Below are 16669 nucleotides of genomic sequence, written 5' to 3'. Positions count from 1 at the left end.
GCACACACCGTAATGCCCCCGACACATTATGCCACACACCGTAATGCCCCCGACACATTATGCCACACACCGTAATGCCCCCGACACATTATGCCACACACCGTAATGCCTGTGACACATTATGACAGGAATCGCAAAGCCAGTTATACATTATGCTACACACTGCAATGCCCCTGATACATTATAGCACACACAATGTCTGTGACACAGTATGACACACACCACAATGATCCTGAGACATTATACCACATACCACAATGCCCGTGATATAGTATACAACACACCGTAATGCCTGATACATTATGACACACACCGCAATGTCCGTGATACATTATGCCACACACCGTAATGCCCATTACACATTAAGTTCTACAGTAAGGCTTCCAATTACTTTTAAATTACCTCCTCGTTGCCAGGGGTTTCGTGCTCTTGGTTCCATGCACGGTGCCAGGGGTTTTCATGCTCAGGGTGTCATGCTCGTTGCCAGGGGTTTCATGCACTGGGTGTCCTGCTCGTTGCTAGGGGGTAGTGCTTGTTGCTAGGGCCGTGCTCCCAGTGCCACATATGCTCCCAGTGCCAGATATTCCCCCACAGTGCCAGGTATATGCACCCAGTGCCAGATATTCCCCCACAGTGCCAGGTATATGCACCCAGTGCCAGATATTCCCCCACAGTGCCAGGAATTTGCCCCCCCCCCCCCCCCAGTGCCAGATATTCCCCCACAGTGCCTGCTTCCCCCCCAGTGCCAGATATTCCCCCCCAGTGCCAGGTATATGCCCCCAGTGCCAGATATCCCCCCCCCCTCCAGTGCCAGGTATATGACCCCCCAGTGCCAGATATTCCCCCCCCCCCAGTGCCAGGTATATGCCCCCAGTGTCAGATATTCCCCCACAGTGCCAGGCATATGCCCCCAGTGCCAGATATTCCCTCCCAGTGCCTGCTTCCCCCCCCCAGTGCCAGGTACATGCCCCCCCAGTCACGGGTATATGCCCCCGGTGCCGGGTATATGCCCCCCCAGTGCCAGGTATATTCCCCCAGTGCCAGGTATATGCCCCCCCAGTGCCAGATATTCTCCCAGTGCCAGATATTCCCCCCCAGTGCCAGGTATATGCCCCCAGTGCCAGGTATATGCCCCCAGTGCCAGGTACATGCCCCCCCAGTGCCAGTTATATGCCCCCAGTGCCAGGTATATGCCCCCAGTGCCAGATATTCCCCCCCAGTGCCTGCTTCCCCCCCAGTGCCAGGTATATGCCCCCAGTGCCGGGTATATGCCCCCCCAGTGCCAGGTATATGCCCCCAGTGCCGGGTATATGCCCCCCCAGTGCCGGGTATATGCCCCCAGTGCCAGGTATATGCCCCCAGTGCCAGATATTCCCCCCTAGTGCCTGCTTACCCCCCAGTGCCAGGTATATGCCTCCAGTGCCGGGTATATGCCCCCCCAGTGCCAGGTATATGCCCCCCAGTGCCGGGTATATGCCCCCAGTGCCAGGTACATGCCCCCAGTGCCGGGTATATGCCCCCCCCAGTGCCAGGTATATGCCCCCAGTGCCAGGTATATGCCCCCAGTGCCAGGTACATGCCCTCAGTGCCAGGTATATGCCCCCCCAGTGCCAGGTATATGTCCCCAGTGCCGGGTATATGCCCCAGTGCCTGCTCCTCCGGCCCCCCCCCTATGTGTTGGAGGAACACGAGCGCATCGCGCGTCTCTCCTGTGTCCCTCCTGGCTCTCCCCCAGCTGTCTAATAAAGGAAGTGCCGTTCGTGAGCCAATCAGAGCTCACGAACAGCACTTGCTTCCTTAGACCGGCCGGGGGAGAGCCAGGAGGGACACAGGAGAGACGCGCGATGCGCTCGTGTCCCTCCAACACATGGGGGGGGGGGGAGAGCCGGGGGAGCAGGCACCGCAGCAAGGAGGGAGAGGAGATCGCAGATTGACATGCGGACGCTCGTCCGCATGTCAATCTGTTCTAAATCAGTGGCGCCCCCGCAGCCCCTCGCCCCCAAGCCACCGCGAGGACTGCGGGGGCAGTAGTTACGCCACTGGCTACACTGTAGAAGGGGGCATTGGTGTGAATTAAGAAGCCCTGGTACATGACTTCCAGGGTGGTATGGGGTGTTTAATACGTAGTGGAGGGGTGGATAGTGTAGTGGGCTTAATATTTATCATTTTCCGGTGGGAGGGCAGCTTGCTTGCCTGCAGATATCTCAAGTTCATGAAACTATATTTCTTAGCATTGAATGGGATAAAAACTAGAGAGTCCCACTTTTCAGAAGGTTCTGGGGACTTGGGGATGCTCAGGAGCCAGAGCAATTCACCAACGAAAATCTAAAAGGCGTGTGGGGCTGGAGCAGGGACCTGCTGCTGGAAGGCTGATCTCTCTGGTTCTGAGCATAGTAGAGACAAGCTGCCAGTGTCCACTAAAAGGGGAGAGTCCCAGCTTTTGGAGTATACTCTCAGAAAAACTCTAAGTCAGACAGAACCCGAGATATCTGGCTGGGAAGAGCAATTAACAGTCTTGGATGGGGACCACTGCTTTCAAGTCAGATATCTCCGGTTCCCCAGGGCCGATTTTCAAAAATCTGATACCCCTGGAAAGAGGAGACCCTCAGCTATCAGCTTATGGCCCTTATACTCCTGGGGCCCTTGGGCAAGAGCCCATTGAGCCCATACGAAAAGACGGCCCTGGGTACAGTATGCCCTGTAAACATGCCCCTCTTAACCTGGCTATGGCCCTGGGTCTAGCACACTGGTGTATCTATAATGGGTGCATTGTGAACACTACACATGGGCAACTGGGCACACCCTGCACCCATTTCTTTAATACTTACCTCTCCGGACTCCATCATTGGCACGTGCCCATTTTCTCTGTGTTTTGTGCAAGCGCAGTAGGAAAATCACATAGTAAACTCTAGCATAGTATCTACTTACTACTGCACTGCTCGGCTGCTGGCTGGAGAGGAGCGTGCCTGGACGGAGACTTCACATCCTCTTAATAAGCCTCTGGCCTAGCGCTGTGGGATGGGAGGCGATCCTTTGGTTCTTAGCTCATCAGTATCACATGTACCCACCAGCCAATGTGGCATGTCAATGGAGAGGAGCCAATGGGCGCACATACGGGAAAGTAAAATATATGTAAATTCACACAGGCGCTAGTGTGAAGATTAAATCGTGCCCCTTCTTCAAGCGACAACATCCGTACAGTGATATCATCCGTATTCCCAGGTTTTCCACAGAGCCATGAAAAGGGAAATCCAATAGTGTAAAAGTGGAGAGAGATAAAGTACCATCCAATCAGCTCCTAACTGCCAAGTTCCAGACTATATGGGGTAGATGTAGCAAAGCTTGGGGAGAGGTAAAGTACCAGCCAATCATCTCCAGTCATTGTTTCATCATACCAGGTCCTGTAAGTGATGTGCTGGAAGATGAATGGCCCTCATTCCGAGTTGTTCGCTCGTTAGCTGCTTTTAGCAGCATTGCACACGCTAAGCCGCCGCCCTCTGGGAGTGAATCTTAGCATAGCAGAATTTCGAACGCAAGATTAGCAGAATTGCGAATAGAAATTTCTTTGCAGTTTCTGAGTAGCTCGAGACTTACTCTGCCACTGCGATCAGTTCAGTCAGTTTTGTTCCTGGTTTGACGTCACAAACACACCCAGCGTTCGCCCAGACACTCCCTCCGTGTCTTCAGACACTCCTGCGTTTTTCCCAGAAACGCAAGCGTTTTTTCGCACACACCCATAAACGGCCAGTTTCCGCCCAGAAACACCCACTTCCTGTCAATCACACTCCGATCACCAGAACGATTACATTTCTTCGTTAGGCCGTGAGTAAAATACCAAACTCTTTTGCAAATTTACTTGACGCAGACGCACTGCGAACATTGCGCATGCCCAGTTTGCGACTAATCGCTCCGTTGCGAAAAATTCTTACGAGCGAACAACTCGGAATGAGGGCCAATGGGGGTCATTCCGAGTTGTTCGCTCACAAGCTGCTTTTAGCAGCTTTGCACACGCTAAGCCGCCGCCTACTGGAGTGAATCTTAGCTTATCAAAATTGCGAACGAAAGATTAGCAGAATTGCGAATAGACACTTCTTAGCAGTTTCTGAGTAGCTCCAGACTTATTCGGCATCTGCGATCAGTTCAGTCAGTTTCGTTCCTGGTTTGACGTCACACACACACCCAGCGTTCGCCCAGACACTCCTCCGTTTCTCCAGCCACTCCCGCGTTTTCCCCAGAAACGGTAGCGTTTTTTCGCACAAACACCAAACCCATAAAACGGCCATTTTCTGCCCAGAAACACCCACTTCCTTTCAATCACATTACGATCACCAGAACGAAGAAAAAACCTCGTAATGCCGTGAGTAAAATACCTAACTGCATAGCAAATTTACTTGGCGCAGTCGCACTGCGGACATTGCGCATGCGCAATTAGCGACTAATCGCTCCGTTGCGAGAAAAAAATACCGAGCGAACAACTCTGAATGACCCCCTCGATGTCTACGGCGTACCGGCGGGCCGTCCACTTTAGTGCATCTCCCTGGCTTTGTTCTGTGTGAGGGAAAGAGAGCGAGAAAAAAAATAACGAGCGAACAACTCGGAATGAGGGCCAATGTCTTTTATCTGCAGTTGTGCCGCAGCAGCAGCCTAGAAGCGCATTGACAGCTGCAGTTGCAGCAAGCCGCCGGTAGGTGTCGCTGCTCCCCCACATTCGACGGCTCTGTGACGTCAGCAGTGAATTGAGAAGTTGATACATTGTATCAGAGGGAGACCGCGGCGGAAGCAGAGCCCCTCCCCCCGCAGCCGCTCGCCGCTGTCACTGTGACTGATGCCGGGCCGCGGTGCTGCTGACGCTATGGACCAGGCCTTGCGGGAGTTCGCAGCCCACCTAGGGGTGTGCGCAGAGGCCCGGAACTCCCAGCTGGCCGGGAACGAGTGGGATTTCCTGGATATAGACATGGAGGATATAGACCTGCGCTCCCTGCCCACTGCTGTCATCTGCTGCAACCTGGACGTCAGTGTCTTCTATGATGGGCGCTGCAGGGTGAGCGATCTTTCCATCCTATTACCCGGCCTGTCTGTCCTAGGCTGTCAGTGCAGCTCTGCAGGGTGTGTGTATGGGGGTGCAGCTCTGCAGTGTGTGTGTGGGGGTGCAGCTCTGCAGGGGTGGGTGGGTGTGTGTATGGGGGTACATCTCTGCAGGGTGTGTGTGTGTGTGTGTGTGTGTGTGTGTGTGTGTGTGTGTGTATGGGGGTACAGCTCTGCAGGGTGGGTGGGTGTGTGTATGGGGGTACATCTCTGCAGGGTGTGTGTGTGTGTGTGTGTGTGTGTGTGTGTGTGTGTGTGTGTATGGGGATACAGCTCTGCAGGGTGTGTGTGTGTGTGGGGGGGGTACAGCTCTGCAGTGTGTGTGTGTGGGGGGGGTACAGCTCTGTAGGGTGTGTGGGGGTACATCTCTGCAGGGTGTGTGTGTGTGTGTATGGGGATACAGCTCTGCAGGGTGTGTGAGTGTATGGGGATACAGCTCTGCAGGGTGTGTGTGTGTATGGGGATACAGCTCTGCAGGGTGTGTGTGTGTATGGGGATACAGCTCTGCAGGGTGTGCGTGTATGGGGATACAGCTCTGCAGGGTGTGTGTGTGTGTGGGGTACAGCTCTGCAGTGTGTGTGGGGGGGTACAGCTCTGTAGGGTGTGTGGGGGTACAGTTCTGCAGGGTGTGTGTATGGGGGGTACAGCTCTGCAGTGTGTGTGTGGGGGGAACGGCTCTGCAGAGTGTGTGTATGGGGGCATCGCTCTGCAGGGTGTGTATGAGGGTACAGCTCTGCAGTGTGTATATGGGGGTACCGTTCTCTGTGTGTGTATATAGGGGTATAACAGTATATATCAGTGAGGAGAGACCTTGTGTATATGGGGGTACCATGCTGTGTGTATAGGGGTATGGCTCTGCTTGGTATAGTGGAGGGGGTGGGGGACCGCTCTGCTGTATGCACAGGGATGGGAGATGCTGCTATGCATGTGGGGTACACAAGATAAAGTACTGGCTCATGATTGTGTTAGTGCCAGCGGGCATTGCTGAATGCAGGGCCTGGCTTAGTGGGTGGACATGAAACTATGCCAGTGCCACAGCGACTGGGATTCTGTGCAGAGGTGCCCAAGGGTGGCATCTCTAATCTGCCGCTTGCATACAAAGGGTCTAATTCAGACCTGATCGCAACAGCAATCTTTTTCTCTAATGGGCAATACCATGTGCAGTGCAGGTAGGCAGATGTAACATGTGCAGAGAGAGTTAGATTTGGGTGGGGTGTTTTCAAACTGACATCTAAATTGCAGCGTAAAAGTAAAGCAGCCAGTATTTACCCTGCACAGAAACAAGATAACCCACCCAAATCTAACTCTCTGCACATGTTACATCTGCCCCACCTGCAGTGCAGCATGGTTTTGCCCATTAGAGAAAGGATTTTGCAAGTCTGAATTAGACGCACCGTCTGCAACATTGGTCGCGCCTCGGTTGCATCAGCAGCTTCTCAGCATCCCTGCGGCGGCTCAGAACGACAGACGGTCACTAAGATGCTGGGACCCGTACAACTGCGAATCAGAACGCAGTTGCTGGCAGGGATATGCCCAAGAAATGCATAGGCCACTCCCCCATTTGACGAGCCACCTCCCGTTACCTCGCATAAATGCACACTGACTACGTGTGTCCAAATCCTCTCTGCCACACATGCGCAGCGCATCTCACGCATGCAAAGAAATCGCTGAGATCCGCAGGCATCAGCATTGAGTCCACCTCTGATCCGGGGGAGGGGCACAGTCATTTACTACTAATGGGCCCTACACACTTTGCGATCTGCCGCCGAGCTGCCTGACGGCGACCCGGCGGTGGGGAGGGGGGGGGGGGGCAGGCAGTGATGGGGGGAGTGAAGTTTCTTCACTTCCCCCCCCCCCCCCCCCCCCCCGTCACCCGGCTCCATAGCAGTGCAGGCAAATATGGACGAGATCGTCCATATTGGCCTGCATGCACAAGCGACGGGGCACCAGCGATGAACGAGCGCGGGTCTGCGCACCGTTCATCGCTGGTGCCTCCACACTGAAGGATATGAATGGTATCTCGTTCATTAATGAATGAGATCGTTCATATCTCTCAGTATTATCGCCCAGTCTGTAGGGCCCATTAGAGCTACAATATGTAATGATAATGCATCTTTTGTGCAGCCAATATTAAGTGCTTCCCCAAATGTCATTATAGAAACTTAATCCGGAATATATCAAAGTTTCCTTTTCTTTTCTGCTCACTTTGCAAACCACTGTTCAGTGTACTGTATATCGCTTGTGTGACATGATCCAATGCAAGGGGTATTTCTGATACAGTATATCCTGCATTAGGATCTGAAACATTTCAAAGTATATAGAATTTCAAGGTCCGAATGTGAGCAAAGGATTAATGCAGAGGTTCCCAAACTGTGTGCCGTGGCTCCCTGGGGTGCCTCGGGACACTTGCAGGGGTGCCCTGGGTTGGTGGTCCAGGACCAATTCAAATTATTCATGGTCAATACAATAGGCAAAACCAGTGCTGGTGGCTGCCAGTCATAAAATATGTGGCCAAACAGAAGCAAATCTTGTCCCTCACCACACAACTGACCCTAAGGATGACCTATCTAGTGATGAGCGAGGTTCGGTTTTACTCGGTTTTACTCGGTTCTCAAAAACGGCATCTTATTGGCTATCCAAAACACGTGACATCCGTGAGCCAATAAGATGCCGTTTTGAGAACCGAGTAAAACCGAGTAAAACCGAGTAAAACCGAATCCGCTCATCACTACGTGACGATCTACTTAATGTAATATTTCTTTCTAAATTTCTCAATAAGAAATTTTTGGCCTAGGGGTGCCGTGAAAAAAATTCTGATATTCTAGGGCGCCGTGATTCAAAAAAGTTTGGAAACCACTGGATTACTGTAAGGATTTGGTAAAACACTTTGGTTTATACTGAAATGCAACAGAAGATCAGTTTGGTATATTGCAAAAACACCGGGGGTCTGTATGATGAACTGATCTGTGATCATGTTGCAGTGACTCTCATAAGGGGTCCATCTTTTTAGGTGCGAGCTGGGTCCCGTGAGCCGTTCTCATGGTGCTCTCGCTGCAAATTACATTTGCGATCCAATGCTGAACTCGCCTTTCTTTTTCTGACTTTTTTCTTTTTTCTGTGTGCACCCCCTCGAGAAGGTGAAAGGATTAGGGAAACTCTTTAGTTGAAAGTAAAAGTGTCGGTACGCAGGGCCTGATGAATTTTTGTAAGTAAAGCAAAAAATCAAGTAACGTTATATCTGGAACAAACCATGTTGCCATGTAAGGGGAGCAAATACATTTATATTGTTTCTGTGCAGGGTAAATACTGTCTGCTTTTGCATGTAGCCCACAAATGTTAGCTTTATTTTAACACTGCAATATAGATTTCAGTTTGAACACACCCCACCCAAACCTATGCGGCCCTTTTGCATACGATGTATCATATGTGATCCCAGCCATGCCTGCGGGATCCAACATATCTATAGTGCAGTACTTCCGATCTAGGGGCTCTGATCTGATGCTCACGGGACTGGATCGGAGGGTAAAGCACATGAGATATGTCCGGTTTCATCCGGAACAAAACGTTGGAATCGGATGAAATCGGGCAAAATCGCACTAGTGTATGGGCATCTTAACGCTCTCTCTCTCTGCACATGTTACATCTGCCCCACCTGCATTGCAGTATGGCTGTGTGCAGTTGCTTGCTTTTTTGCTTTGCTTACAAACATGATATGTGCCCACAGTGCAGAACCTGGGGTAAACCCCCCTAATGACTAATCAGTCACCTGGAGGGGTGTAAGAGCGTAATTTGGGCAATAAAGACATGTCCGCTTTCAGTTGAGTTGCTCAGTAATGGGTTCCGGGATGTGGGACGTGGAAGTGGACATGATGTGGGATGAGGAGGTGTAAATGATGTGGAACAGGTCTTTTTGAACTTGCCGATGAGAGGTAAAAGGGTTTATTCTAACTTTTTACAAAACTGATTAAAAAAAGTGAAAAATTACTATTCAGACAAAATGCTGGAAAGACTTTAATTTGCTATAAAACACTTGAATGCTATCCTTTTTCGACCAGTAATGAACAGTGCAAAAATCACCCATGTGACGCCTTTTAAAAACCTCCATTGCTTTCCTTGTGGCTACTAACACTTTCTCTGTGGCCTTGCTGTCTCAGTTGCCACTATTTTGGGGTCTGGGATGGTTTCCACCCTTTTTCATGCACTTCTCCAGGGTCCCAATATTGTAGAAAAGTTGTGCAACCTCGCAGCAATTACCGCAAATTGTCGTTTCTAACTGGATCTCACATTTCGCGCACATTCAATCGATGTTTTCTGCATTTCATTAAACAAACTTGATTTTGTCAACTTGCACCTAATTGGATTGACCCTCTGGAGTTAAGGGGCATACACACGTAGCGACGTGTGCATAAATTCTAAGCAATCTTACTAGATTGTTCAGAAATGAAGCACACATCTCATAGAAACAGAGAATTTGATGGCAGATAAGAACCACTTGGACCATCTAGTCTGCCCCTTTTTTTTTTTATCCTTTAGGCAATCTCAACCCTTTTTGAACCTTAATTCTTTGTAAGGATATTAATATGCCTGTCCCAAGCATGTTTAAATTGCTCTACAGTCTTAGCCTGTACCACCTCTGATGGGAGGCTATTCCACTTATCCACTACCCTTTCTGTGAAGTAATTTTTCCTTAAATTTCCCCTGAACCTCCCCCCCCCTCCAGTCTCAGTGTATGTCCTCGAGTTCTAATACTTCTCTTCCTTTGAAGAATGTTTCCCTCCTGAACTTTGTTAAGACCCTTGATATATTTGAAAGTTTCTATCATGTCCCCCCTTTCCCTTCTCTCCTCCAAACTATACATGTTAAGATCTTTTAGCCTTTCTGGGTAAGTTTTGTGATGTAGGCCATGCACCATTTTAGTTGCTCTTCTTTGTACACTCTCTAATGTATTTAGATCTTTCTGGAGATATGGTCTCCAGAACTGGACACAGTATTCCAGATGAGGCCGTACCAATGACCTATACAGTGGCATTATCACTTCTCTTTTACTGCTACTGATTCCTCTCCCTATGCAACCAAGCATCTGACTTGCCTTTCCCATTGCTTTGTTGCATTGCTTTCCTGCCTTCAAGTCACTTGAAATAGTGACTCCTAAATCCCTTTCCTCCTCAGTAGTTTCCATTATAGTACCCTTGATACTATATTTAGCCTTTGGGTTTTTGAGACCCAAGTGCATGATTTTGCATTTTTTAGCATTAAACTGTAGTTGCCACGTTCTTGACCATTTCTCAAGCCTACCTAGGTCATCAATCATTTGTTTTACACCTCCTGGTGTGTCTACCCTGTTGCATATCTTTGTATCATCTGCAAAAAGGCTCTCCGTGTATATAGCGATGCGCAGCCCCGCAAGTCGCTGACTCTAGATTGGCCTGCATGGGTGTCCGGTCGGAAGTACCTAATCCTGGTAGCTTTCCATGTTATGTACAAACACTGGAAAAAAAAAAGAAGTTGCCCCGGTAATTCCTGTATATCATAAGTGTAAGTCTATATATCCACCTGGGCCGACTCGTGGAACAGCTCTGCTGACGGGGTTGTGATTTGTCCCTGTCGTCTGCCTGCCTGACGTAAAATATATTTTCACCTGTGTTCCCCTGAGTATGGCTGACGACTGGCTGGATGACACTGACTGGTACACGTAGGGAAAAACATCTTACGAGGGGCATGTTAGGACAGTATGTGGGGTTTCTATGGCAGCAGTCGCTAGACCTTCCGCTTGCTGCAAATTGTTAGCTGTGATAATTGTTAGCGAAGGAAGTCCTTTATGTTGCATCGTGAGAGAAAAGCGCGTTTGTTTAAATGTCTTACAGAGATGTACTAAACAGTAACAACAGCGTCAGCAGCCGGACTGTTCTCTATGGGCTGGTGCCGGGGCCCACGCAGACTGTATGCTTAGCCAAATGGAAAAATGGACTCCCAAGCTCAACTCTATTTATGTAGAATGGTGGTTTGTGGCCAAACCAATGATGGTCTTAGTTTGGGGCTAAACCAGTGAGGGTCTTGGGAGCTGTGAGTATTACAGGCCCATTTTCCGGGGCTTAGAGAGTGAGGCAGCTACTGTGGCCCCAAAATACCACTGCAATAGGCAGATACAGTGGAAAGAAGCTTTTGCTGCAGTGCGGGCAGCCCAGTGTTCAGCGCTTGTACAAAAACATGGCTCCCACCGATAATCTGTCAGTCCGCACAGCGTGGTCTGTGTATGAATCCTTCCGTATCTCCACCATTTGGATGCTGAAATCTAACAGGTGGCTCTCCAAGACCTTCAGATAGTCCTTCAGTTGCAGTTTGAGAAAATGGAGGAGGAAAAAGGCTCTTCCTTAGGATCCCTGCGCAATATGTTTCTGAGCGCACTCCCGGGTATTACAGCGGGTAGGAAATAAATAGCTTATTCTGGCGTGCCTCTCTTGGAGGTGCATGCAAAAATAAGTGTGGTTTTACTACCCTATAGCCTCACCAAATGTCATCAGTGCAGCCTGGCAGCTAATTCATTCTTTCCCTTAGACTCTGAGGTAAAAGTCAGAATTCCAAAATCTCTGTTTATTCCCCAGCACAGGGAGATAACAGAGAGGGATGTACAAGGTCTCCTGTCAGGTTTTACCTCAGAAAAGTCAGATACTTAATCATACATGTCTGCGCTGGTCACACGTTATTTTTTAATATGTCTTTCGTGTATGTATATATGTGCTAGGGGTAGACATTGGACTAAAGAATTTTATCTTTGGTGGTCTTGGGTGAATTCTCACATTTCATCTTTGGGCATCAACTACTATAAAATCCTATATGGCCAGATGTACTAAGCCATGGAGAGAAATAAAGTACCAGCCAATCAGCTTCTTACTGCCATGTTACAGGCTGTATTCGATAAATTACAGAAGCTGATTGGCTGATACACTCTCTCTCTCTCTCTCTCTCTCTCTCTCTCTCTCTCTCTCTCTCTCTCTCTCTCACACTTTCCAAAGCTTAGTACATCTGCCCCATTATTCTCTCTTCACCCTTTGTATGGTATCGCTCTGCCCGGAGCCTAAATACTCCAAATAGATGAGACATCGAGCCTTTCTCTGCTGTTTTGGACTTTGCGGATGCAGATCCTCATGTTTGTCAGCTAATTGGTAAATTGGGTTTAGTATGAAATACCTGCAATCAAAATCCCAATGATCAAAATGCCGACAAGGTCAAAATACTGACATTTAAAATACCGACAAGGTCAAAATACCGATATTTAGGGGGCTATTCAATTGTTTGAAAAGTCAGTTGAATTCCCCCCTTAGAATGTCAACAGGTCAAAAAATTGACACAAGTTTTTCATTGTTTTTTCCCCCCCGGAGGGCTGTATGTCAACATGGACACTGTATAAGTGTACCGCTGCGTTCGCCATGCTACGTGCACGGTATTCCCCCTCCAGGTCCACTGGGATGTATGAACAAGTTGGTTTCAATGATAAACTCATCTTGACTTTTTGACCTGTCAACATTTTAAATGTCGGTATTTTGACCTTGTCAGGATTTTAACCGTCTGTCAATGGTTGTCGGGATTTTGATTGTAGGTAAATTGACCACGTCCCGGTAAATTAGCCTAGCTGTTTGTTTTTTACTGTAAAACTTATTAATTTCATTACATGCCACCCTCTATACGCCGGTTCTGGGCTGCGTGATAATGAGGGAGCACTGTGATTAATCCAATACAACTGTTCCTTTATTAGTGTTCACTCCAGGCTGTTTTAGCAGGGCGCCGCGCCCTGCCCATTTTTTAGAAGGCAAAACCCGTCCTGCCCCTTTTGCGGCGCCCTGCTAGAACAGCCACCCGCTTCCTGCCCTCCCAGCGTGTAAAGATGCTGTGCGCATGCAAGCGGCATCCATTCACGCATTGGGAGAGAGCTGGGGGAAGCCGCACCCCCCACTAAAATGACAGGGGACGTGGCCACGCCCCCTAATTTGCATGGCCGCCCCCGAACTCTGGCGCCCTGCCCCTGCCTCATCCTAGGGGGAACACTATTGCCTGGAAGATGACTAGTGTGACAGTATGCATTAGGCGATAAACAAGGGAGGGATGGAAAATATTTGCATTTGCAGAGGCGCACCATTCCCTCACCCAGTTACTAACCTGGTACCCCTGAGGCTTGAGGGGAACATGGTTCTGCTGATGCTTCTGGTACCCTGCCTGTAGTCTGAACATTGGGGCAGATGTATTAAGCCTGGAGAAGTGATAAAATTAGTGATGAGTGCAAGGGGATAACGCACCAGCCAATCAGCTCCTAACTGTCTGTTTTCATATTGGAGCTGATTGGCTGGTGCGTTATCACCTTACACTTATCACTGCTGTATCACTTCTCCAGGCTTAATACATCTGCCCCAGTATTTGAAGATAATCATTGACGTACATGGGAGTCATGCTGTACAGCTTCATGGGGGAATGGGGTTCATTGCTAAAGTACCTTTTTCCTCATTGGGATTGATATACAGATGTTCAGTGTTGTGCCATATTACATGGGAAGTGGAATACAATCTTGTATTACGATGCTACATGTTGATGCATTAAGAGTGCAGGAAACTAAACTGAACACTAGAGGGTGCTGTGAGACTGAATTATGGTAACAGAACAATTCAAGTTATCTAAGCATTTGCTGCTTTAGGTGGTCATTCCTAGTTGTTCGCTCGGTAATTTTCTTCGCATCACAGCGATTTTCCGCTAATTGCGCATGCGCAATGTTCGCACTGCAGTTAGGAATTTTACTCACGGCATTACAAGGTTTTTTTCTTCGTTCTGGCGATCGTAATGTGATTGACAGGAAGTGGGTGTTTCTGGGCGGAAACTGGCCGTTTTATGGGTGTGTGTGAAAAAACGCTGCCGTTTCTGGGAAAAACGCGGGAGTGTCTGAAGAAACGGGGGAGTGTCTGGCCGAACGCTGGGAGTGTTCGTGACGTCAAACCAGGAACGAAACTGACTGAACTGATCGCAGTTGCCGAGTAAGTGTGGAGCTACTCAGAAACTGCTAAGAAGTGTCTATTCGCAATTCTGCTAATCTTTCGTTCGCAATTTTACTATGCTAAGATTCACTCCCAGTAGGCGGCGGCTTAGCGTGTGCAAAGCTGCTAAAAGCAGCTTGCGAGCGAACAACTCGGAATGAGGGCCTTAGTAAATTGTTTAATGATGTTCTCCTATTAGTGTTTTTTCTAATTTTTTTTAATATGGGGAAATGTGGATTTGCGGAGACGGTGCGTTAAGCAGGGGATGGGGGAGGCGGGCAGACAGTTTTTTCGATGCATAAAGACTTTAGAGAAAATATTTAAGGAGACAAACTGGAAAAGTTAAACGATTGATGCTCATTTCAGAGCGTTGGTCATGCCCCCACAGTGACGGTGCGTGGCTCACGATTGCGGCATTACCGCAAAGCCACGCCCCCTTTTACTGAGGCCCTGCCCCCTTTTCTGGCCGGATGTGGCTACGCCGCGCTGGAGTCACGCTTCTTTCCTCCTAATAGTTGGGAGGTATGCACAAAGGCTGTGAGGAGCATTTTCATGGGGAAATTTCCTAAAATCCCTAAAAAGGCACTAATGGAATTCCTATTAGCATATACTGTATACTGTGCGTGAGTGGATATATCTATATAACATTTTTAGCAGGAACGCTGTTTCTGAACTGCTCTAACTATTCTGAGCCAAATGAATCTGAGCCAAAATATGTGTACATACTCTGCACTCACCTAATTACACCCCAAACTGTATTTCACTTAAATTCAGGGAATGATAATTCCAAAATATTGCAATACTCTGCCAAGCTGTCCGACCGCGTCGCAGTCTTCCCTTCTGACCAGTCCCTACACTGACTCTGTATCGTTTGCCACTGATTGTAAACACAATGGGTGGGATGTACTAACCGCGCGGTGTACATCCCACCACACATTGCATCGATAGTAATCGCATATGCACTAACACATGCGATTAGTATCGTAAAGGACAGCTCTCCTGGGTTTAAGGCTGCCAGTTCCTTGGATTAAAGAGTCAAAGCCTCACCCAAGAATACTAATTAATGAGCAACTGGTGAAGTACTGTAGCTGACCAGAATTAAATTACATATGGAAAATTGAGGTGCAAGAGAAATATTTAACCACCAAATTTGACATAAACAGTAGCCTTTATTTTGCAGCACTCAACCATCTGCGTTGCTTGAGGTAGGTGACCACACCATTTAAATAAAAAAGTCATACATAGGGGGGTATCCAATTAGCTGCGGTCAATGACTGTCATCCAAACTGGCCAACCACGTCATGGTCTATAGCAGGGCCGTAACTACGTGTGTGCCAAGGGGGCTTGGCACACAGCGCAGTTGCCCTGAGGGTGCAGCGGCATGTAATGAGTCAAATTGACTCATTACATGCCGCCTCTGCTGTGTGCGCCGCCGCCGCGCTGTGGAGGGGAAGACAGAAGCGCCGAGCAGCGGAGAGAAGGAGGAGGAGGGAGGGGGAGCAGGGAGCCGCAGCAGCGCTATTTGATTGGTAGTAAGCGCCGCTGCAGCATCCCCCTCTTCTTCTGTATTGGCTGCCCGGCGCTGCTATGGATGCTGGGATGCGGTTCCTTCATCCCAGCATCCACAGCAGCGCCAGGCAGCCAATACAGAAGAAGAGGGGGATGCTGCAGCGGCGCTTACTACCAATCAAATAGCGCTGCTGCGGCTCCCTGCTCCCCCTCCCTCCTCTTCCTTCTCATCTCACTGCCTGCACCGAGGGAGCTGCCAGCACGAGGAGCCTGTCAGGTAAGTATCTCTATCTCTCTCTCTCTCTCTCTCTCTCTCTCTCTCTCTCTCTCTCTCTCTCTCTCTCTCTCTCTCTCTCTCTCTCTCTCTCTCTCTCTCTCTTTTAGGGGGACACCGTCTGCCATAATGTGTAAAAAGGGGTCCTGGCTGCCGCATTGTCTAAAAAGGGGTCCTGGCTGCCGCATTGTGTAAAAAGGGGGACTGGCTGCCGCAATGTGTAAAAAGGGGTCCTGGCTGCCGCATTGTGTAAAAAGGGGTCCTAGCTGCCGCATTGTGTAAAAAGGGGGACTGGCTGCTGCAATGTGTAAAAAGGGGGACTGGCTGCCGCATTGTGTAAAAAGGGGGACTGGCTGCCGCAATGTGTAAAAAGGGGGACTGGCTGCCGCAATGTGTAAAAAGGGGTCCTGGCTGCCGCATTGTGTAAAAAGGGGTCCTGGCTGCCGCATTGTGTAAAAAGGGGGACTGGCTGCCGCAATGTGTAAAAAGGGGGACTGGCTGCCGCATTGTGTAAAAAGGGGGACTGGCTGCCGCATTGTGTAAAAAGGGGGACTGGCTGCCGCAATGTGTAAAAAGGGGGACTGGCTGCTGCAATGTGTAAAAAGGGGGACTGGCTGCCGCATTGTGTAAAAAGGGGGACTGTCTGCCGCAATGTGTAAAAAGGGGGACTGGCTGCCGCAATGTGTAAAAAGGGGGACTGGCTGCCGCAATGTGTAAAAAGGGGGACTGGCTGCCGCATTGTGTAAAAAGGGGGACTGGCTGCCGCAATGTGTAAAAAGGGGGA

The 16669-nt window shown here is 49.3% G+C and overlaps 2 protein-coding genes across 2 annotated transcripts in view; one reads left to right on the top strand and one right to left on the bottom strand.

The window, feature by feature from the left end:
* The window catches only part of CLIC6 (chloride intracellular channel 6), a 144577-nt gene extending 140983 nt beyond the window's left edge, over nucleotides 1-3594 (bottom strand). The window contains exon 1 of the mRNA XM_063956524.1: nucleotides 2929-3594. The gene's annotated coding sequence lies outside the window, so the exon portion shown is untranslated. The remainder of the gene's footprint in view (nucleotides 1-2928) is intronic.
* Nucleotides 3595-4752: 1158 nt separating this feature from the next.
* Nucleotides 4753-16669, top strand: part of RCAN1 (regulator of calcineurin 1) — a 157535-nt gene continuing 145618 nt past the window's right edge. The window contains exon 1 of the mRNA XM_063956521.1: nucleotides 4753-5041. Coding sequence (XP_063812591.1) covers nucleotides 4826-5041 — 216 coding nt within the window. The 5' untranslated portion in view covers nucleotides 4753-4825. The remainder of the gene's footprint in view (nucleotides 5042-16669) is intronic.

This window comes from Pseudophryne corroboree, chromosome 2 (genome assembly GCF_028390025.1).
Source record: "Pseudophryne corroboree isolate aPseCor3 chromosome 2, aPseCor3.hap2, whole genome shotgun sequence".
NCBI lineage: Eukaryota > Metazoa > Chordata > Amphibia > Anura > Myobatrachidae > Pseudophryne > Pseudophryne corroboree.
The sequence above is the reverse complement of the archived record's forward strand: the minus strand, read 5'-3'. Positions and strand labels throughout refer to the sequence as shown.